Below are 23,761 nucleotides of genomic sequence, written 5' to 3' on the forward strand. Positions count from 1 at the left end.
TGCTACGGTCTGCCTTTGCTGCCGTGCAGCTTGCACGTGACCTATTTTGGGACTTTCATCAGACTTGTGCTGGGAGCCAAAAACTCCTTGACCTCCTCCGTATTGAGATTTCCAAAAATTGACCCCACTGATCATTTTCCACCTCTGATTCAGATCCAGGATTATTTATTTATTTATTTGTATTTCTTTTCAAAGATTTCTTGGGATAGATTCTTCTTATCCCCTAACACCCTCTCTTTCCAGTTATATTGCATAGCATAGAATGCCATCAGTATTTGCCTCTTTTTGAATTTCATATTTTAAAAATGCTAAAAGTTGCTCTCTTTGGAAAGTATAAAACATCCAAAATTTACAGCACTTCTCACTTACTTGTCTCCACTTTCCTCATGCACTCTGCTATCTGCCCGAAATTGATAACATTGTAACCTTGGCCGGAAGAGGAAGTGGGCTGTCAACCATTAAGTGGATCAATGAGGGTTCAGTGCTACCAACCTTGTCGATTTTATTGGCAGGTCGGATAGATTCCAGAGTGCATGGTTATGTGGGGACAGGTAAGTATGGAACCATTGAGTTTTGGATGATCATTCCCAATTGTTGAGTAGTCTTATTAAATTAGGGAATAGAGTATCTCAATGAGAAAGATATTCAGAGAGGGAACATTTTTTCAGAACTTTTTAACATGTATGACCAGTTTTGACTTTCTAGCATATTAAGGAGAAGAAGAAGAATTGTTTTTTTTATTTTATGAACTAAAGCAGATTATCAACTCTTAAACCACTTGACAAGGTTCTGTAAACCTCTGCACATTCTAGAATCGCTTGATTTGCCTATCTTCTTACGAAGCAATGATCGGTTCAATTCAAGTTCTTTGGACACTGGCAATGGTCTATTGATGTGTTTCCTCTAATGATCTTTCCTAAAATGGAAATATATTTTTAAAATTTTACAACTTTAACAACCACAAAGTTGCACTGTGGTGAATGAAATTTGACAGTGAGTCTGAGAAAGAGTCTCATGTAGGAGTCGGTGGATCTCGGTCAAAGAGTTTATAATTTATTAACCAAATTGTAAAAGTTACCTTGTGTACAGTGAGGAGGTATAAATGTACATGTCTACACCAATCTGATTATCACTTATGTTACAGCCAAATAGCAGCAGACTGTCTCTTCCAAAACATTTGTGAGTTCATTGAATATGGATTATTTCAGCTTTGGGCTCTGAGTCTCGAAGATCGTCAAGGTGTCAACTTTTGTCTTTTGCGTGGCATAAAAAACTTAGAATGAGGAACATGTTAGGATGTCTTGTGAAACCAGAATATTTCACATATAGTGACAGTAACTGCTTGTCATATAGTATCAGTTTCTTTAAACTGTGCTTGATATTAATATTTAATATAGTTAATATTACACTGCAGCTAATTCGACCTATCAACTCTCTTCCAGTAATACTTTGACTGATCACCTGGTGCTCCAACTTACCCTATCCTGTCTGCAGACTGAATAATCTATTGTAGTATTACTTGATAGCCTTGCCTGCCTCTCCCTCCCCTCCCACCTACCCCCCCCCCATATCGTACACCTTCCCAATCTCTACCCCATTTGGTTTCTTTCACAAAGTATGTGCAAATTGTATATTCAATATATTCAATATCCAAATGGTGACTGTACCAGCAGTCGGTTTGTTTCCAAACTTTGAATAATGCTTTTAAAAACCTTACAATCAGAGAGGTATGGAATTGCAAAGACTAAGTTATTTTTATTTTCAGTTTTCCTTACAGTTATTTTTTTTTTTTTTTTAGGGGGGGTGGGGGTAATAATCATTGATTTATTTTTGCTCACGGTTAGTAATTGTCATTTCATATCTTTATTACCATTGTTATTAATATAATTACAATGTGATGATTTAAGTTTTCACTAGGTTTTTTTCATTTTCCTGTTAGTTTTCCTTTGATCCAAGCCTCCGTTTACTACTGTTTGTCTTCCCAAAGAGTTCCTCTATATGATAGTTATATTACCTCTTCATATTTTCTGTCCTTCTTCATTTTCTTCTTCTTCTTCTATTTCCCCCTTATTTTCTCGAGTATTTTCTTTCTAAGCGGTGCTAGTGGGAATTTGTAGCGACTGTATGAGAAATGATAATTTATATTATGATTATTCCAATTCTGATTGGTCGTTTTCACTGATGACGACATATCCACCTAAATGCTGCATTTGCATGGAAAAACTTATGCAACTGAGAGTTTTGGGGCTCAGTATTTTTAGAAGGAATCATTGTACAAATAAAACTATTTATGTCACACATTGAAATATATTTATAAAAATCCGGTGGTCATTCGCCGCCAGTATGTAAGTGAATCACGTCTTTTGTACAAGTTGAAAGCTTTTCATCAAGTTTTCATCCATGTTTAAGTCACCTTTCGACAATATGACAAATTTCTTCTTCTTTTTTTTTTCAATGTAAAAAAAAAAATCTTCCTTTGTCTCTGTAAAGTATTGTTAAAAGAGCAAGATATTTTGATGGATTGTCCTTTTATTCCTATGAATAATAATTTTTATATGAATGATGTTGAAGGCTCTGTCCAATCATGCATGGATTAAGATAATTTGGGGGGTTAGCTGGGGGATTGTGTTTGTGGAATTGTTGTGTTGTACGTAATTCAGTCAACTTGTGTCGTAAATGTTTCATCAACATTCTCATTTCATCTAGTTATAAATGAAACAGTAATCTCGATAGAAGTTTCTGTTTTGCTTTTGTATTTGTATTTTTTTTTTTTTTAAGGTAGGTGAAATCTCAAATCGAATGTTTTATTCTCCCTGTATTCTTCCTAATATGACAACGATGACATTTTAGTTTGCCACTTCTATAATATTTAATTTAATTTAATATAATAAAATTTCAATAGGTGGCTTTTTTGGTGTGGGGGATGCGAGGGGGGGGGGGTAATTGGAATTCGGTAATTTGACGTTATGTGAATAGTAGTCAGAAATAATTTAAAGCCCATATTGATAATTAATAGCTGAAAGAATTTTGCGTTTTTATTACATTTCAAATGAGATGAATGTGCATGCCTTAAAGATCATGCAGTGTGTGCGAGAGAAGCACGGGCATTGTTTTGTCATTGGGGGTTGAAGTTTTATGCTGGCATATGAATCATACTTTCACATAAACGTGGCATTTTCATATGTTCAAAAGTATAAATTCTACTTCCTCATGAAAGAATCCTTCCTCATCGATGACATTGAAGTGTAACGTTGGTCCTGATAATATGTCCGACATTACGTCACAGTTTACCTGCTGTTTTCCGGCCTGATCCGGCGGTGTTTGTGTTAGTCTGTTGTCATAACCGGTTTGTGTTACTTATGAAGGTTTTTGAGCTATATTGTAATAGTTGGAACAATGGAATGTACTTATTCAGTAAAATGTCCTAAAACCCTCACTAGCTGATAAGATTGTTCACCGACCACCTTACTTGATATCACGCGAGTAAAACATTATAACCAAAATTTTCACTTTGTAATCAATTTTTTTTTTTTTTAACGTGGGCAAATGTGACTCAGAGAGAAGAGACAAACAAATAAATCCTGCCTTCTTTAGACGACTATCAGTGATGAAGTTAAATCCCACGTAAATAGGTTTTCCGCATTGAAAGGTCTCTTCCCACACAGAGACTGAAAATGCAAGTTTATAATGTTAGTCGTGCTTCCGCTAACATTCGGTTTGACGTACCGGGTAGTGATATCATTCCGATGCTATAACCATACACTATCGTTGGCGTTTGAACGCGAACGGCTTTTAATTACAGTGAAATTATAGTTTCTTTGTCAGGTTGTGAAAGCTGTTAACTTTTTTTTTGTGCTGCATTAGGTAACTGTGTGTCACATTGACGTTTTTTGTTTTTTAATATCATTTATTTCCGTTGAGATATCAGCAAGTCCTCGATGCTTAAACTGACAATCATGTAACATGCTGGTAGTATACCACTGATTGGAAAGATAACATCTACACACAGTAGAATACCACCGGCATATTGTGCATACGTCCTGGAACAGTTCCGAATCATTTTTCAATTCAACTGTTTGGTGGGATACTATATAGTATCAGTATATACATGAGTTTATATCAGTGTGTACGTATGTATATATATGCGCGTGTGACAAAAGAACGTTTTACAACATAGGAAGGTCAAGAGCCATCAGAGCGTGATCTGTGTAGTCCTACATCTTGAAGGGCTTCAAACATTTCATAATTTGAGTGGAGGCTAATTAAAGAAAAGGCAATGACAATTACCTGTCTCCTCGCGATGTGTCAAAGAAAAGATGATTGTAGTGTCGGAAAAACACCAAAGTGTTCAAGCTGGAGTGGATGTTTTTCAAGAGACGCTGCATTTAAAGGTTGAGTGTTTGATGTATCTTGTTTATCAAATGCAATTGTACTATGGTGGATATAGGTAACACGAAGGAGTGGTGGGTTGGCGGGGGAGGCGGGGGGCGTGGGGATTTCATTACTAAAATAAACGGACTCCTTTTGAAAAATCAAATTTAATATTGAGTTTAAATGAGAGGAGCGAATTAATTTCGTGATTTGTGCCACGGTATGCAATAGCGTAGTATCTAAGTCGTGCTCATGCTCATGCGTGGAATTTGAGTTTTGTCCCCAAAGTCATCCGTTATTTTGCCTTGGTCTTTTTTCACTTTGTGAAAGATGTTTTGTAAATATATGTTCCATTTTAATATCAGTTAGTGAATTTTTGTAATATATTCATACAGAGCAAGTACTTTTTTTCGTTGTTATTTTTGTAACTGATCCCAGAGCTTGAGGTGTGGAATAACTATGTCAAGGTCACATGGCCTCCCCTCGACCACCCCCCCCCACCTCACCCCAGTAACACCAGCAGGATGTTTCACTAGCAACGCCCAAGAGTATTTATTATCCGATGTTTGTCTACTAAGCTCGGAGAACAATCTCCCTCTTCCCTTCCCCTAATAAGCCATTTGTTTACACTGCAGCTGTGGAACAACAAACACCCCGCCCTACCCCTTCCCCACCCTCATTCGCCTCATTTACTACCAGTGCCTGATGGTCGAACTTGAACCTCAGTGCTTGGGAACAACTGGAAGGACTAAAACATGGAAAATGTATTTTTCGAAACTTTGGGAGGGAGAAGAATTTACATTTGGGTAAGAGCGGTGAGAAAGGGGAGGGGGGCGTGGAAACTAGTCACATGAGCTTTAATCAGAGTTACATCTTGACAAGGCAAACCAGACAAAGGAAACCACAATGAGAATTTCGTATCATATTCTTTTAACGCAAGAAACCGTTGAGACTGGTTGAACTATGGAAAAGAGAACATGGAATGAAAAAAGAGAAAAGAAACAGCTAGCCTAACAGGTAACGAAGCGTGACCTATACCACAATGGATCAGATTACCCGCTCATATTTAATTGCCAACATTTTGAGTTTTATATTTGAATGCAGTTTAAGACTCACGTTGTCATCATTCATTTATAGGCAGTTTTACTCTCTTAAACGACAATTATTAGTTTAACAAAATTGATTTTCTATGGCTATATTGATATGATTTCTATTCTCCATGAAATGAAACCCAGTTTCATCACCGTCGCACCAAACTCTTATTAAAGATTTCATCAATGCGTTTAAAGCATTCGACAGGAACGTTTCTAAATCGATGTTCTGACGTCATAATGACCACATATTTCTTGCGTCAGGTACAGAAATAAAATCGATAACGTGGAAGAGCATGTAATTATTATACTTCAAATTTCGATGTTGTCGTGTGAACTATCCCCAATCTTTTTTTGTATAATAATAATCTGACTAGGGTTTTGATCATTGGAATAGGCTTCTGCAGTCACTTTAATGAAAAGAGAAGACTTTTTACGTTTAGACCCCCACCTCCCCCTTCCCCCAGGCCTCGATCGAACATACATACGACTGTATTGAAAGTACATTATGAAAATGATTCCTCTCAAACAGAACTTTATTTTCTACAGCTGTTTAGGGAGAGTTGATTTTTTTCATGAAAGATGACATTTTGCACGAAATGAAGCTAAAGTTTATATATAGATACACGCGACAACAAGTGCTGATAGTCTAGAAAATGGTGCCAAGAGAAACTTTATATAAGCAAGTCCTTTCTTCAAATTTCCCGACTTCAGTCACCTTGTGACCGATATTCGTTCTTCTCTAGTATAATAAGGTGATTCAATTCTGGTCTGATTTTTAAAGTTTGATGCGAAAGTCAAACATTTGGTAATAACTTAATATAGTTTTAATTAAATCAGAAGGAATATAAATGTATGAAAGATATTTCTGTATTGAATGTATTCTATACATACAACTGTGCGTTACAGCAGTCTATCATGTTATTTGATGCGTAGCGAAAAGAAGTATTGCTATTAAGTTTTCAGCTTAATACATGGAAACTGAAAAACGTAAAACGATTTTTGTTCATCTTCACACGAAAAACTGGTTCTATGAAAACTTGTACATATAGGCCCATATGTGTAAAGTATAAAAACAAGGCTTAATAACAGAGAAAAACTTTCAAAGGTCTTTGTAATAGAAATGTATCTAACATTCATCTAAATTTTTCTAAATTTGCGCTTGAAAAGAAGGAAACTTCAACGGAATACCAATGGAAATTACTAACAGTAAGAAATAAAACCCATCGGTGTTGTTGTACCAGCTATGATTACTCAATGCGAACTGCCACGGGGCGCACAGCACCAGCGATCAGCAAATGGGTAACGTCTTCACATGGACAACGGTGCTTGAATTCCATCATGTGAGTGCCATTGACGGCCACTTTGTAGCAATCCTTCTCGCAAGAGAATACCACCTACAAAAGGAAAAAAGGAACACAATGTTAGGCTAGCAGGCATTTATTTTGTGTATGTATAGGGGAGGAGGGCGGGGGTTGAGGGCTGCTCCGTTGGGGAGGCTTTTTGTGGTTCGGTTACATAGGCTATTAAAAAGGGTCTCATGAACAGTCAATTGCGCCAGCTGCTATCCATGTACCATGGAAACATGCGCGCGCGGTTTTAGAAAGAAATTTGCTTTAGATATGAAAATGTCATCACCTTACTGATTGACCTTGTCTGGCCTCATAACTGTAACATTAAAACTTTTGCAAGTTTTCATTATGTATACTTCGGCCAATATGACTTTCTCCCCCTGAACTCTTTGATAATAGAAATTATCAAACGTTCAGAATTATTTTGACGGCAAGACTGACGACAATCAATTTGAAAGGGAACTTGGAATGAAAATGAATTCAGGAAATAACGTCTGGTTTCGTGACCAGACTAATTAATTTAAAATTTTAATAAAGGTTCGTGGAAAAGAGACTTATATTTGCAAACACATTTTGTGGGGAAAAAAGTGTTTTCTTTCAATCTTCGTATTGTTATGCACGTACCTCAACGTAACTATTCAATTCAGCACAATATAGCGCCCTCTATTATAAAATGCTAACAGAATTCATGCATTGGTCTGCTAAATGACAAAATTGGTTTCGAGGGCACTGAAAAGTCCCAATTATCCCCAAAACGATGATTGCAAATTTAAATATCAATCGTTGACAACATTGTACACTGGTGATAACGTGGGGGAGGAAGTGGATGAATGCAGGAAGGGAAACGGGGGAGGTGTATCGGTATAGAGGAGATGTTTTCCTGTATTCGGGTCTTGCTGTAAGGGAGTGGGGTACGAAGCAGGGGGTGGGGGTGTACACGGCCCAGGCAGAGATTTCGAGGTCACCTCGTACTGACATTGCCAAAGAATAAAGATTTAACCTAGCCCATGATGTTGGATGATTTAAGAATTTCTGAGGATCCTTCTGCTGCATTTTCTATTAAACTAATCTGAACTTCAGAATAACCTAACCTTAACTAAACTAAGCTATATGCATCTTCAGAGGCATCCAATAACCGACGTGCATCAGTTCCATACACTCCGTGCTCGGATACCCTTATACATAACACTCTGTTACATTTTACCTGAAAGAAACAGTTAGGCTCAAATGGGAAATCACAGTCCAGGTCAGTCTCTCTCTGCTCTTTGTTCCACTTATTGTCGACCTTATTGTTACGTACAACCACACCCTTACCGAATCGAGGGTTAAAGTGAAACGCAACGTTGCAATCGTCGTCATCTCCACATTGCAAATTGATGTGGAATCTGGAAAAACAAAAACGTCAGAGAGACAGTCATATATATAATATAGGAAAAGTTTCATTGCAATCCACGCATGTATTTTGGAAGAGAAGGAGGAATTTTGGAACAAATGTTTATTTCAAAATACGGTAACCAGAAGAATATATATGCGTGTAACTTTGTATGTGTAGTAATGGAAACACATAATAAGAAATGTGACCATCTCAACCGCCCCACCCTTCACTTTTTGCATTGTAGGGTAATTTTCTTACCTGTCTGGGTCTTCATTAACCAGCCCACTCACACTGATCATCATTCCCTCACTCATCTCCTCAGGAAGAGGAATACACATTGGTACTTCCTACGATATGAAGAAAAAAATCAAATAGTGACGTCAAGGGAAACATTCAACTATGTACGTGCACAGTATAGTTAAGTACCACAGATAATATACCCCCCGTCCCGTGAGGAAAATAAACGATGTGTCATATAGGATGAGCTCGATAGTGCCAACAGGTAAGTCCCCCCCCCCTGCCCTTCTCAGTGGCGGAGCGTCCATACAGTCAGGGGCGGATGCCCCCCCCCCCTCCTGACGGACTCAAATGGACTGCTGGCGCCTTTTTCAGCTTTTTACCACTTTTTACTTATTCGCGATTATGACTTTTTTATTGCGCTCCCATCTACCTATTGACATTAGTCACATTTTGTTGGCGATGACACCTATTCTTCGTTTATCTGCAAATTAGCAAGGCCTGGAAAGGGTCATTTCCGGCGAACTAGGGAGTATCTTTACTCAAAAATTTTGGTACGCTCCGCGCCAACCCGTGGTGGCGCTCCGCTTAGATAGTGTCGGAAGCGCCCCTACAGACCATTCTCGCCCCCCTTGACCAATACCCCTAGCTCCGCCACTGGTCCTTCTCCCTCACACCACCATATGCATAGCAATGTAACAAAATCTATGTTAATTTGAAAGTGAGAAATTATTTTGAGGACAAATGCACGGTTCGTAACCATTGGCAACTGTATACGTCAAATTCATAGGATATTTATTATAGTACGTGCGAAAATATTTAACAGTGGACTCGGTCTAACTGGGTAAACTTGGGAGCAAAAATCGTTCAAGCATAGTGTAATAAAATATATGTTTACCCCTCCAAGGAAAAAGGAACCATCACGCCAAGGCATCACGTGGAGTTTCTATTATAGGAAACAAAGACAAGTTTGGTCATGATTAATTTGTAAGAGACAATCAAAAGGGATCGTCTGAAGTAATGTTACATGTTTAGCAAAGCTTCCCTGCGTATAGTGACACATTACATTGTAACAATAGCTACTTGACAATGACTGTACGTGCAAAATTAATTTTTCCTCTTGTAGATGACTAAGAATTACTGCTATATCAGTCCAAGTGGTATATCAATTTTTTTTTGGGGGGGGGAGGGGAGAGGGAATGACCCTCCAAATTTCTGGTGCTCTTCAATTAAAGTGCCTGGAACACTAAGTCTAGCTTACATAACATTTAGTCAACTTCTCAGATGCAACCCGAAACTCGATTGGAAACAAGCTTTTATAGGGTCTTAAACAACATATTTTCAATGGATTTACAAACTTAGCAAAGATACATGGTGTTAAATGACATCTAAGGGTGTTCTTTTCCTTTATATGATGTTATAGGAACATGATTTAATTTAGGAATTAGGATTTATAAAACAATCTGCTAACATTAATATTTAGGTCTTGCACGCGATCGAGAGACCAATGTCTTCGTCAAGTTAGCCTCAAAGGAGCATCCCACAAATGTAGCATATTTTATAAATTTGTCTCATTTGCTGAACCGTATGACATATCTAGACTAACATTCATCCGTTATAAAAGAAAGACCAGTTTCGCATGAAAAGTACAAAGCAGAAGACAGACAGCCTTTTTAACTCACGCTTCTCTTGAATTAAAAAATGCACCTGATCGGAAGAGACTGTGTCCTTTAATGACTTAGCGGTTCTCTTTACTTCTTAAATGTATTTTTGAGATACTTTATTAACTCTCTACATGTGACAGTGACAGATATTTCAAGGATGTGATATGATACTTACGCTTTTCTCTTGAAGATAAACAGAATACACGTCGACATCTCCTTTAATGGAAATGTTATCAACGCTGGAGACGTCTTCTATACGATGATTATAAGTACAGAACTGCTTGCTGTTGACAAATATCTTTACGTGAAGAAATAAGTTTATCGGTGAATTTTAGAAGGTGTGTATGTGGGGGGCGGGGGGGTATATGTTCGCAACCCCTCCTGCAAACCTTCCAATCCTTGCAGGTGTTGTGGGCCTGTATATATTCTCATTCAACACACCATATTGTTTGAGGGCCTCTATATATATTCTCATTCAACACTCCAGATTGTATCTGTCGTTTACGTTACCCTTGCACGGGAAAACTTCTATAAAACATGATATGAAAAATTAAACGACGGACGGACGGACGGAATTACTTCATTGCCATGGTAACAATAAAAAAAAGGTGTAAATTGAATGTGATCTAGTTCGACAGCCAACATAAGCCATGGTTCTATCAAACAGGGCAAGGAAGTGGTGGAGAAGCGAAGGGGAAATATAGAGGCATGACTCAACTGCTTACAAAGAGAATAACACATGGAATAACAACATTGTATGGTCACCTTCTTTTCCTTACACATATATGCTGTGAACCTTGAAACTATCCACACGTCTTTTGGGGCATGCCTATTATCACGTTTTCCTTTTTAAATCTTTCTCAATTTCCTACTTTTGGAATTCTCAACGCAAGATCCACAGAATGGAACGAAAGTTTGAAACAAAATTTCAATTTAATATATTCTATTACTGTTACATACCATTGACAAGAAAAATATATGCTTCCGAGTAAAATAGAGTGACCTCCCGGAAGCTAAAATAGAGGGAGCTTATATATGCTGGTTTTCCTTCATGAGATATTTGTTGCTAAACACGTCTTGCAGAAAAGTAATTAAAAGTGACCATTTACCAAGTCCAGTTATATACCGCATATGATTATATCATCAGATAAACAAAACAAAAGAGGTTTCACTGACCTGGAATTTCTTCTTGCGACACAAAATAGCGATTTCAAACATTTCTCCAGCCTTGAAAGGAAAGTCGTCCTGTTCTTTGTCCTCCTTGCCCCATCCTCCTTGCTTAGTATTTCGGACGACTACTTGTCCTCCGAATCGAGGGTTAAAATGAAGGGCTATGTCATCACCTGCCATGAGATTCACGTGGAACCTTCAAAGAGATGAAACAAATTCACCAAGACTCATGAGGATTGGCTGAACAAGTTCATGAAGATCATACATATGCAACGATCCTTTAAAAAGCTCACCCAGTTTGAACGAATATCGCACATGCTTAGCAGCGGGAAAAACACGTAGATTTGGTGCTGGAAAGCTTTGGGTGGCGTAAAACCTATGGATTCTCGAGAGGACGAGGGAAGACAAGGGGTGGGTGTTGGTGGGAAAGGGAGGTTTTTTTTGGGTATAGTATAAGGTATAGGGGGCGGTATGATTGTATCTATGAATAGTTCAAACTTTAGATCACTGACGCGACTTTCACGGTTAGAAATATATTGGGCTTATCATCCCAAATTATTGAAGTTCCGTACAGTTCAACTTGCAAGAGTATAACAAGTTATATAAATATATATATATATTTTTTTCCCTTCTAAATCTCTATATTAAAATTTTAAGTTAGTCAATACTTTTGTCATACGATCATGTCAAAACTATAAGAGAAAAATTTACTTGTCGTATTAATCTTTAGTATATATTTATTTAACAAGCATTTGATGCTGCTTAAATCACCTATTTCTGATTCCATGACATTTTGAATTTAAAAATATAATTTCTTGATAATCATGGGAACGCGAAGATGTAAGAATGTTAGTCATAGTCGTAAGCTATGTAGAAAGAATTGCATATGTACAAGAAAACAGGTAAGAAAAGATTAATGTTAATTAATCTATCTATCTATTACAAGATGGTTATTCTTCATAATTATTCATATCTTGAAGAAGTAAAAAAAAATTTGATTTTTACCTATCTGCGTCTTCCTTGGCCTGTCCTTGTACTATAACCTTGGAGCCAACCCGCAGGTTACCGAAGGGGATTGCCTTTGATACTGGAACTTCCTGCCAATCAAAATAATTTGTACCGATTTGATTAATTTCGTTATATAATTAATATTTCTAATTTTGCGATGTTTTTCCCCTTTTTCTATGTGCATCTGATTGCCTATATACATTATGTACTATGACATATGAGCAAAGCGTTTGGCACAATTATTTGTGCATAGTTTATATAAAGAATATAAATGGAAAAATTATATGCAAAGAATGAGTGCATGATATAAATAATATTTCAATTTTTGTTCTTGTTTTTTTTTATTTTTTTTATTAGACTGACATATCTGGGCCTACGACTAACAAAATATGCCAATCACTGATAAGTATTGCATGATAACAAGTTCAAAGCAAAAAACGAGATCAAAATTATCACAGGGATGAAAAGTTGCGTTTACATTTATTAATAATGTTTAATTATTATACTGAACTACATGACTGCGATATGAGGCAAATATAAGATAAACGAAACATGGTTCACTCACCGGTCGGCATATGATATCGTGTGGTTTATTGTATGGATACTCCAAGTACTGAATGAGAAAAACAAAACAAGAGGTAAAGTAGGAAGGGAAAGTTAATTATCCAACTCAATACTGATCGAGAGCGACAGAATATTAAAACAAAACAAAAATGGCAATAACATGGTAACATCGAAATTATTCATTGGTTACCGTCCTCATTTCATTTTATTCGCTTTCGGAGAAAAACCTAGAGGGGAGGGAGGCCGGGGGGGCATATAGAGGGCGTCTTCAGCACGAGAAACAGTCGAAGGAAATCGTTACAATTCTGGTACATTGCAAGTTATTCCACCGAAAACGTAAATGACAGCAATCATGAAGTGATGTGATGTAATTATCTAAGAAAGGCTCTAATTTTCCAACACTTTCAAAATTAAAATATCCATCATGGATATAATCATTTGGGGCTCCTCCCTCTGAGCGAGTTATTTCACATATAATACAGACAATTTAGTGAGAACGTAAAAATGACATTTTTCGTAAAACAATACATTTTGGATTTTATGTGTTACTCTATCATGATAAGTGTGTTGCGAATTTGTTGATATAAAGTTTTCAAGAGCCTAAGGCCTAACTTATCTCTTCTTTGAACGGCCGAACATGCATGGTGTGACCATTTTGTGGCAAATGTAAATGCCAGATACTGTTTGAAAACAGACTATTCTGAGTCGTCGCAGTTCAGAGGATAATAGTAGTACCCGACGTTACATCATTAAACGAATACGGATAACAAGATTCGATTGCGAGTAAACGAATCTAAGCGATCGCTGAATATATCAACACAAAAGATTTCCATAGTTGTGAGCTACAGAAACGAGATTCCATACAAGGGCAAAGAAAAATACATTCATGCAAGGTGTGTACACACTCTGCTTCATACGGAAAAAAAGTTATTAGCGCTGTGAAACACCGACTTACCCCGCCTTCACTGATCTGTATGCTTTTGAGGTTCACGCCTCCTCTCACGGCAATCGAGTTGATCAATGACAGATCCTCGATACGATGAACGTAACGGCAAAACTTTTTACCATTCACGACGACCTGACGAAGTGAAAGGTTGTGACGGTAGTATACTCCTTAAAAATATCTTCAATTTCAGGACATGAAAAATATTTAAAGGTCATCGGAGGTGGCCCAAAATATGCTCATATTTTGTAATAATAATAAAAAAAAAAACATGTTTTGAGAGGTTATGCCCTGTCTAGATATTCCACAATTATTAGACAAGTAAATGTGTCATTGAGGAAAAAGTAGTTTTTTCAATTATTTACAGTAAATATGCAATTCGAAATTTGAGTGACCATTATTATTTCGACATTCTCGCATAGTTGAGGGTAACAATGACGACATTTAATTTTTACTTTTCAGGCCCGTGTTTTGTGTGTGTGTGTGTGGGTGGGGGGGGGGGGTGTATAATGTCCGTCCGGGAGTGGACAAGGGGAGGAGTCTTTCACATATGTGCGGTATAAATGGACAATATATTGCATGATTATAGACGATTCATCACAATTCATTGCGAGTACCCGCCTTTCTATGTGTTAACTAAGAATGCTCACATGATTATGATTGTGATAATTTTTTGAAAGCTTTCCCAAGTAACTTTCAGGTCTTTGTTGTATAGCGTCCCCTTCTATCCCCCTCCCCCTTCACATCTTGGGTTATAAGCATGATTTATCCAGTCTACCTATATATACCTACGTTGAATGCTCGCCTCCCGACGTGGATGATGACCGTGAATTTATCTCCCTCGGCAAACGGGAAATCTCCGTCGCAGTCTCGTTCTTCGTCTCCCCATCCTCCTTGTTTGGTGTTACGGACAACCACCTGACCCCCCATACGGGGGTTGAAATGGAACGCGATGTCCGAGTCGTCATCACAGCCACATTGTAAATTGATAGCAAACCTATCAAATTAACGTACATGGGATTCAATACCTTACAAAGCAATCCTCTTTACAATTTACAAACAGTTCGTGTATATCCAGAGGAAAGCGAGGAAGGAATTGTTTAATTTCTAAGTTTGTTACAGTTCGAAGTCGCACATTAATTTGAAACTCACATCATCCACGCCCCCTCCCCAACCCCCCCCCCCCTCCCCAACCTTCCTTCTAATTCACTTGGTATTGTAACTTTGTTCTTCTCTTAAACTACATATTGTTAAACTGAAGTATATACAACGATGCATGCGTTTAACGTCTTTATTACTAGTCTTTATTAGTACTGAATTTACTTTGGTAAGATTACTGATAGAATCTGACCGTTATAGGGATAAGCAAATATTACGGGTAAATTGTTCAAACAGAGCCGAAACAAACAATAAAAGTCAAAGGTAATCTGTCCAAAGCAAAAACAAATAGCTGAACTCGGTTCAAAGTTCCAAAATGTTACTCTGCAAGTTTTAACAATCGGACCAACCAAGCATGTCAAATCTGGACACCAAAAGGTATCCTGTGAAAACCTTCCTGGGAATGGCATGACCATGGGTGACAAATATTGATGTTTCTAGCAATTCGAGAGGCAATTGAATGATCCAGATTCGGTTTAACCCTTTGCTCATACAGTATGCTGATGTATACACTGTCACTTAGAATTACCGATAATGGTTGTATCTGTTACACTATGCATTCTCTCTTTCTATTGTTTTTTATCTTTTGAAAACATTCAATAGTTTACTGTGACTTGTCATTCAGCCTCTGAAGAAGATCTTGCCTGGATCGAAACGTCAGGCCCTCTTACTTTTTACACATTCTCTTACACAGGCTCTTAAGTGGATAAGCAGTTTGCTAACAGGTTTGTTTTATTTTTGAAAACATTCAAAGACAGAAAATGAAAGGGAAATTGTGAAGCGAGAATCGGTGAGTTGTTCACTTTTCGAAAACCACGTTAAAAGGAGCATGCTTGTGGTACGAGTACAAGAAACATGAGTATACGTATCAGTTTAACAGATCGTAATAATGAATATGAGTAAAATGCACCAAGCGTGAGTACATTACATAGTATAGATGTATAATGCAAACTTAAGTAATGACATTAAGTTTGCATTATACATCTATACTAGATTTTCAACATGGCCCGAATAGAAATGTATGCATACAAATCCACAATTGCGGGTACAAGTAAAGAAAAATATGCTAGAAGTACGGGTACGAATGCGGACCCACCACAAGACTGGTAAAAAGGCGGTATAAGTCTGGTAAGAAGAATAATATTAACTCCAGTTTTGTAGTCGAATAATACCGTTTCCCACCACAAATTACATTCAAAACGAAGAAAATAGGCAAATGGTGTTTAAATGCATACAAATTTGACGATTACGAAGAGACTTCTAAACACCTCATCACTCTTAACCTTTCAAAATTGGTAACGTCTTATCGGCTTTGCTTCACATTGGGTCTTATCCAATACCGGATCTACCTGTCTGAAAACTCAGAGGTGGGCGATGACCCTGAATTGGGTAAATGGGGGCGCAGTGCTGAAACTTTTACCAAGTTGGGTAGATGGGAGATTTCATCACTCGAGTGGAGCCAGGTTAAGGGAGATATGCAGTAAACAAGCAAGGGTAGGAAACAATGTCTTAAATCGGCTTTAATACACGGGTTTTTGATTACCTGTTAGCTCCATCTTCAACTTTGCCCTTCACCACAATCTTGCATCCAGGGCGGAGGCCATCCTCGCAAATAGGTCCAACGTAAGGGACATCCTGAATTGGAGAAGAAAATAGTAAAAGGTCACCGATTTTTGTATAGGTTATAGGTAGATGTGAAAGTGCTTCATTTGAGCGGAGCTATGTAAGAGAGGACTGAAGTAAATATATAAAGCAAATAAGATTTCATTGTCTAAAAGACAAGTAAGATTACTCTTTGACGGGCACAATTGAGTGAGGGTGGGTAGGCCTGTTTAGGACTACAACTTAACACACGCCCCCACTTTTGGCTGAAATTTATAGCACAACCATGGACGTCAGCGGAGGATGGGAGGGGAGAGACTGGAGGGGACTAGGAAACATTTACTTCGCTTGTGATCAAGAGTTACGCGTATCCTTTGGATGGATATAGGTCCAGAGGATATTTTACCGTTATTCATTTAAGTCTGAAATAGTCCCTTCAAGAGATCCTGTTCCTCACCAACAAAATATCATGTAAAGGTGGCGCACATGAAAACTGGTGCCATATAGCATGTTAACTGTGTTTAAAAAACGTTAAACAAAATGTCCAGTTTGGAAGCGTTATTTTCCCCGCAAACATATGTAAAAGAGCCCTGAAAACATTGACGAAAACTGATATCATACCAGTGTAGAAAACATTGTCCCAACTGGGAGCGATCATACACAGAAGATATGAATACAGTTCTACTGACAATAACTGTATAGGGTTCAGTAACCCCACCCCCTCCCCCTGCCCCAAATGAACTGCTTTCTGAGTCTGTTTCGTATTCTTCATCGCTTACATTTAATCAATTGATGGTTATATTTTGCGCGCTTCCCTTCGAGATGTAACCATAACCGGTGAGGGAATGGGAACTCTTACTGTATACTTACTGCGTTTCTAACGTCATCCGCGTATTTTGGCATCTTGATTTTTGTCTGTAGATAATGCGGAAAAAATGAAAATGTTTATGGACTGTAGGTGCGGCTTTAAAACCAGCTGTCTGTTTCAACTGCGTATACTTAAATACACCTTCGTGCTGGAGTACATATTGCCTCCGACCAAGGTCATTGAAGATCTTTAGCGCATAAAACTAGACCCTTTGCTTGGTCAAACGAGAAGAGGTAGGCTGGCCGGAAGTGAACGGTCACCGTATAGGAGGTCATGTGTCAAAAGGTCACCAGATAACTCTGGACAGGCTAGAATGAGAGTGCAGTTGTTATGAGAAGATAAGTAAGTGATGAAGCGAAATAGATTTTACTTTGAAATTCAAACAAATAATAATATTACATTCGTTCATATATTTATTACACATTAATTAACACAGGCACGTATGCCAAAAAGTAGCAGACTGCAGTACGGTACGACCAAGCCTGTTCGTATTTCTACCTCGCATAATGATGATATCCTATAAGCTATCCTAAGCCATCCGGTAGTATAAAGGTAGTGCACGAACTATACCTGCATGTATATTTACGACTATTACATGGTTACCCGCGTAGGTGTTAGGTCATATAAGGTTCAAAGAATTTTATATTGCACCTCTATGGCCTGACGGCTGACGCCATGTTTTGTTGGATCACTTCTCACGTCATTTTAACCTCATTGATTGTTCAGTGAACAAGGATGTAGACCTTTGATATTTACACAAAGCTTCATTATATAGGATTGCCATTTCACGTGAAACGAGTTCACAACACCAACAATGGTGGGAATAAAACTAATATGGAGAGGGGAATACCGTATTACATGGATATCTCTCCCTGATTCAATGCAGATTGTGGAGTTTATATTGGCAGGTCTGGTCGTTGGTATTTGGTTGGTTCCGCGGCAAATAACGCATATATGGTATATACTTGATATGTAAGACCACCCTTCCCTGTCACAATTTCACCGGAAGAGTTTCCGGTAAAAGTAATGTTACACCTAATAACGTATTCGAAGAAATACGACTGTTATGTGGTTTTTGTGTGGTAGATTATGTAAATGACCGAGTACAATATAGCATGCATATATGATACTCGCCGGCCGTTATGCAAATATCAAATGTAAAGAGCACGCTACCTATTATCTATATCATAGACGTTGGGGAGTTCCAATGTGGAATTCCATGCCACAAGGACACAGATATTGCCACTCACTGAACAGTTTCAGGAAACAGCTTAAAACCTTTATCTTTCAAGGCGTTTTTGAAGTGTTCCACGACATTAGCGCTTTATTGATGATTGATGATGCGTATATCATTATTCAGTGACAATATAACCATGCACGTTCTTTGCACTAACTCTCGTACGATGTGACAATAACCAGGTTATGTGCACTGACCCATGGTTGACTGTACTGTAGATGTATAACAAGTCACAATAGTTACTATAACACCTCCCACTCACTGACTGGAATAAACTAGACTAGATGCGATACCATTGACAGTTATGCTGGGATCGTTCCACTGACCCAATTAGTGATATTAAAGGGCATAGGCGTAGGAGGCGGGGGGGCTGGGGGGGCTGCAGCCCCCCCAACCAAAATTGTTGGTGAAAATTCGGGCAATATGCTGAGAATTTTTCGGGCACCTACTGAAAGAAGAAAAATCTGCAGTGTGTTTTTCATTTTTTTTGTGAAAATTCGGGCAATATGCTGAGAATTTTTCGGGCACCTACTGAGAGCAGAATAATTTGCAATGTGTTTTTCAATTTTTTTTGTGAAAATCGGGCAATATGCTGAGAATTTTCGGGCACCAATAATTCTAACCAATATGGAAGGGTAATAACACGAAAAATATAACCAACATTTCTTTGCGCGCTCAGCGCGCGTTCAACATCTTAGTGTGCATATCATATAGGCATTCATCGGGTAAAGGCATGTGATGAAATAACCGATCAATGTCCATATGATATGCACATTAAGATGTTGAGCGCGCGCGGAGCGCGCGAAAAATTTCGGTTACATTTTTCGGGCAAGTCGTTACAGCCCCCCCAAATCAAATTAGGCTCCTACGCCTATGTTAAAGGGAATATGACTGCGCAACGTGGTTAAAAACGAGAAAAATTTAGTCAACCCAGCTTTAGCCCTCTGATAAAAAGGGATGCTACCCCCCCCCCCCCATGGCTACGCAGACAGAATTCTTAATGTAAAGTATACATAAACATGTAACTTAACCAGAGGAGTTGTACAATTCTTCAACTTGAAGGTTGTTTAAAACTTGCAACATATAGCACCATCTTGTATCAAAGCAAATCCGCCATTTTACCAAATTTTCCCAAAAGGCAAGGAGCAACCCTTAGAACCCTCCGAAAGACGATACATCTTAGTCGCCCCCCCCCCCTCCCATAACACAAAATTATGGATGCGGTCCTGGCTGCCATGCCTGTATCCAGTTATTTTGAGCCCCAACAATTTAAGGAGTGGCACAATCTTGCACAATTGATGGTGCAGCAGATGCGGGCATCCCCCCACACTCGTTCCCCGACCAGGCTACTGGCCTGCCGGATTCACTACTAAAATAAATAAAGATAACAGCAAGGTCTTTAATAGATTGTTAGTTCCTTATTTCCAATTAGTTAGTTGTAGGCCTATATGGACTTCTGTTTAAATTCACTCACAGGTCCCATTGGTCTAATGATCTCCTCCTTATTATAAGACAAAACATGATATGCACGTCATGAACCCCCCCCCCCCCCCCAGCCCCGCCGCAGTCCCTCGCAATTAACATTATTAAAACGAAACATCTGGTAAAAGCTTGTGACAGAATTATTATCCATCTTTGAAAAGTGTTTAGGTGTATAGGCATAGATAATTAGTGCACTGAATTGTTCCTTCCGTTGTGATAGCATGCCGTGCCGAACGGTTATTACATGTCAACTTCACTTGAAAGCAATATTCTGACCAAGCACGGTTTATTCGACAATCAATATTATAAACAGCTATAACGTACATTTTTTACTGCACTTTTGTCTCAATGATAAAAAATCAATTCTCCGCTTTGAAAGCAAAACACATATAGGGTATATTTATTAAATCCTAACTGAATAGCTTACACACAATAACATGTATATGTAAGTAGACTACGTATGACAATATGACGCATAGCTAACGTATATGCTATGGTGGCCACGTAGCCTACATGCGCTGGCAATAACAGGAAGTGCAAGATATTCATATCTTATTCCAAGCCTCAGCTCGGTTAAAGAGACTAATATATTGCACTGAGTGAACGGTATCATGTTTCAAAATTCTTTTCTCTGAAACAGTTCTCGATTGCATTGACAAAATTGTAACACAGTCCGCCCTGTTGAGGGCAGGTAGACAGACCGTTTAAAAATGTTACTTAGTGAAATAAATTGATGAGGGAAGGACGGTGCGTAAAGGATCACAATATCTGTCTACTTTCCCTATAACATGACACGGAGACGGGGAGGGAGATGGAAACGTATAGTATGATGGACCATTGGTATACGTTTGAGTAATGTTCACCCTTGATAATCTATGTAAAGAGAAAGAGTGGTCTCTAACTACATGTCTACCTCGTAAATGAGTCTGTCTGGCTATATTTGCAAATAAGCAGCACCCCCCATGCGACGGACACACGAGGGGAGGGAGGGGGGGGGAATGAATATGTGCGTTTCTCCTCTCAGATGTTCAAGGGAATCGGACCAGTTTTAATAGATCCAGATTTTCCTGGGTTAGAAATTGTCTTTAGTGATTCGAAAGATTTTTACACTCACTTCATCAAATGTTACAGAATTTGATATGGTCGTATAATATAGCACAATAGTTGCAGCGTCTAAGCACTCTCTTTCATGTCATTATACAAAAATTGTATCCCTCACCATGGGCGATGTTCAATAAAAACTTCAATCTTTAGTGACGTGTTAATCAGGCAGCGTGCACGGTTCCACACCAAGGTAGGACTGACCTTATAAAATATAAAATTTCAGATAGCAGCCCAAATTAAAAACATTCTCAAAATGTCCGAATAAAACACCTTTTACTTATAGCTTACCTGTGGTTTAATTAATGGCAGATTTGTAAACAGTCTCTGTTCTGGACGTCGCTGTGCTGTGAAGTAAAGTTACAACTTGCACCAGTCGAAGGCAGGATGGAAGTGATCAACTTCGTGTTATGCTGAACTAACACTGAATGAATGACTAGCGTATATATATAGGCTACGTTGTGTGCTGCTACCCAAACACATCTAATAGAATCTCGTTGACCTTTTGAAACACAAGCACACAAATGGGCTGTGTTTGTATAGCCATAAATTCCTTCTCAAATTCCTGTTTCCACCCGTGTCGTGTTCGGACGTCCTCCTATAAGCGGATTCCATAGAATGATGAGATTCGTGAGAATGTTAATTAATCGTACCGTATGTATGTAATTATGCCTGACGAGGGGTATGAGAGCGGGAGAGAGTCAAGGAGGTGCAACCCCGGGCCTGGAGTCAATTAGGGGGAACGGGAAATACGGGATAAATAATGATGTATAAAATGTTCATATTGTACAACATAATTGACGCCGAGGCCGGATCTTCCACGCCCATGTGTGCAAGATATGGCCAGTTGGGTACCTATATTTATCATGGGACTGTGTATCTAGCTCTGATACAGTGTGACAGTTTGACCTATACCCTATCAATAACTCTTTTAGATGTCTTTTGGTTTTGGCCATGAATACTACAACTGCTGAAAACTCTTGAAAGAAATATGCATATAGCTAGCGATTCACGTCACGAACAATCGTGGGCCAAAAAAAAAAAGTAATATCCGCTCACCCTTAGTTAGATAATGACAATGACAACAATTTATTTCCAGCAATTGAGTACAGTACATGAATGTTTAACAAAGTATAAACGAATGTTTTAATATACAATTAAATCTAGAGAGAGGTACAAAGAGAAAAAATCAGCGAGTGACGAACCTGAATCGCTATCCGACGATTTTAAAGGTTACACTTGAGACAATTGGTACACATACATGTTTGTTGAGTCCTTCACGGTCCCCTTAATATGCTACAAAGTCTGATAAAAGTCACCAACGCACAAATTTTACAAGGATTTGATTGCCAAGCTCGAAGTAGTGTTACACACTGGGACACTAATTTTCTATTTTATTCATCTTTAATGTTTGGAACTAATTTTGGAGGACCAGAGACGCTATGGTGGCATACTCTAAAGTGAATCTATATCACTTCTCCCAAAGTGGTCTCCTTCAAGAAAACGCGCCGATGTGCAGCAGGAGATCATCTTTTGCGATATGTTATTCCTGTATATTTTCGTGGCTTGGATTAGTCCAGGAGCCCAGAAGGTTTATTCAGCTGAAGAGGTACAAAAGGTTTGGTGGCCTGATTGTGTTGGTAGGTGACCAAGCTTCAATAAAATGTGTTGCTGCCGGGGCACACCCTGCATGGTAGGTGAGGGGGTCACAAAATAAGGGGGCAAAATATGCTTTTATTTAGCAAGCACACAAGTTTCTGGGTTTTATACCCAGGAGGGTACCTTGCATCATGGTGGCAATGACAGCAATATCTGACTGCATGGGGCCCCAGACAGTAGCCCAAAAGGGGCCCGCCCATATGGTATTATTCAGCTGAAAAGGTACAAGGGTAGATCCTTTTGCATTTGAACTATTACACATTGGGGTGTACTAAAACACTAATGACAGTAACTTTGTCCTGCATAGGGGCCCAAACAGTAGCCCTAAGAATGGGCCATGCGGTACAACCAGCTGTTGGCTAATTTATTTAGCTGAAAAGGTACATGAACAAAACCTGTTGGATACTGCTCCCAGCAAGACTAATTACATTGCTGTAGCAACAACAGCAATATCTGACTGCATGGGGCCCTAGACAGTAGCCCAAAAGGGGCCCGCCCATATGGTATTATTCAGCTGAAAAGGTACAAGGGTAGATCCTTTTGCATTTGAACTATTACACATTGGGGTGTACTAAAACACTAATGACAGTAACTTTGTCCTGCATAGGGGCCCAAACAGTAGCCCTAAGAATGGGCCATGCGGTACAACCAACTGTTGGCTAATTTATTTAGCTGAAAAGGTACATGAACAAAACTTGTTGGATACTGCTCCCAGCAAGACTAATTACATTGCTGTAGCAACAACAGCAATATCTGACTGCATGGGGCCCCAGACAGTAGCCCAAAAGGGGCCCGCCCATATGGTATTATTCAGCTGAAAAGGTACAAGGGTAGATCCTTTTGCATTTGAACTATTACACATTGGGGTAAATTAAAATA

General features: G+C 38.6%; 1 protein-coding gene across 1 annotated transcript in view; it reads right to left on the reverse strand.

Moving 5' to 3' along the window:
* Window positions 1-5,278: 5,278 nt before the first annotated feature.
* LOC139970425 (uncharacterized) overlaps window positions 5,279-23,761 on the reverse strand; it is a 50,232-nt gene continuing 31,749 nt past the window's right edge. Inside the window, exons 14-26 of the mRNA XM_071976081.1 lie at window positions 21,515-21,570; window positions 17,406-17,450; window positions 16,477-16,568; window positions 14,568-14,772; window positions 13,788-13,910; window positions 12,834-12,881; window positions 12,266-12,357; window positions 11,267-11,456; window positions 10,266-10,388; window positions 9,325-9,372; window positions 8,448-8,536; window positions 8,019-8,199; window positions 5,279-6,859 (exon numbers count right to left, since the gene is read on the reverse strand). Of these exons, the coding sequence (XP_071832182.1) occupies window positions 6,713-6,859; window positions 8,019-8,199; window positions 8,448-8,536; window positions 9,325-9,372; window positions 10,266-10,388; window positions 11,267-11,456; window positions 12,266-12,357; window positions 12,834-12,881; window positions 13,788-13,910; window positions 14,568-14,772; window positions 16,477-16,568; window positions 17,406-17,450; window positions 21,515-21,570 (1,439 nt within the window). The 3' untranslated portion in view covers window positions 5,279-6,712. The remainder of the gene's footprint in view (window positions 6,860-8,018; window positions 8,200-8,447; window positions 8,537-9,324; window positions 9,373-10,265; window positions 10,389-11,266; window positions 11,457-12,265; window positions 12,358-12,833; window positions 12,882-13,787; window positions 13,911-14,567; window positions 14,773-16,476; window positions 16,569-17,405; window positions 17,451-21,514; window positions 21,571-23,761) is intronic.

Source organism: Apostichopus japonicus, chromosome 8 (assembly GCF_037975245.1).
Source record: "Apostichopus japonicus isolate 1M-3 chromosome 8, ASM3797524v1, whole genome shotgun sequence".
Lineage (NCBI taxonomy): Eukaryota > Metazoa > Echinodermata > Holothuroidea > Aspidochirotida > Stichopodidae > Apostichopus > Apostichopus japonicus.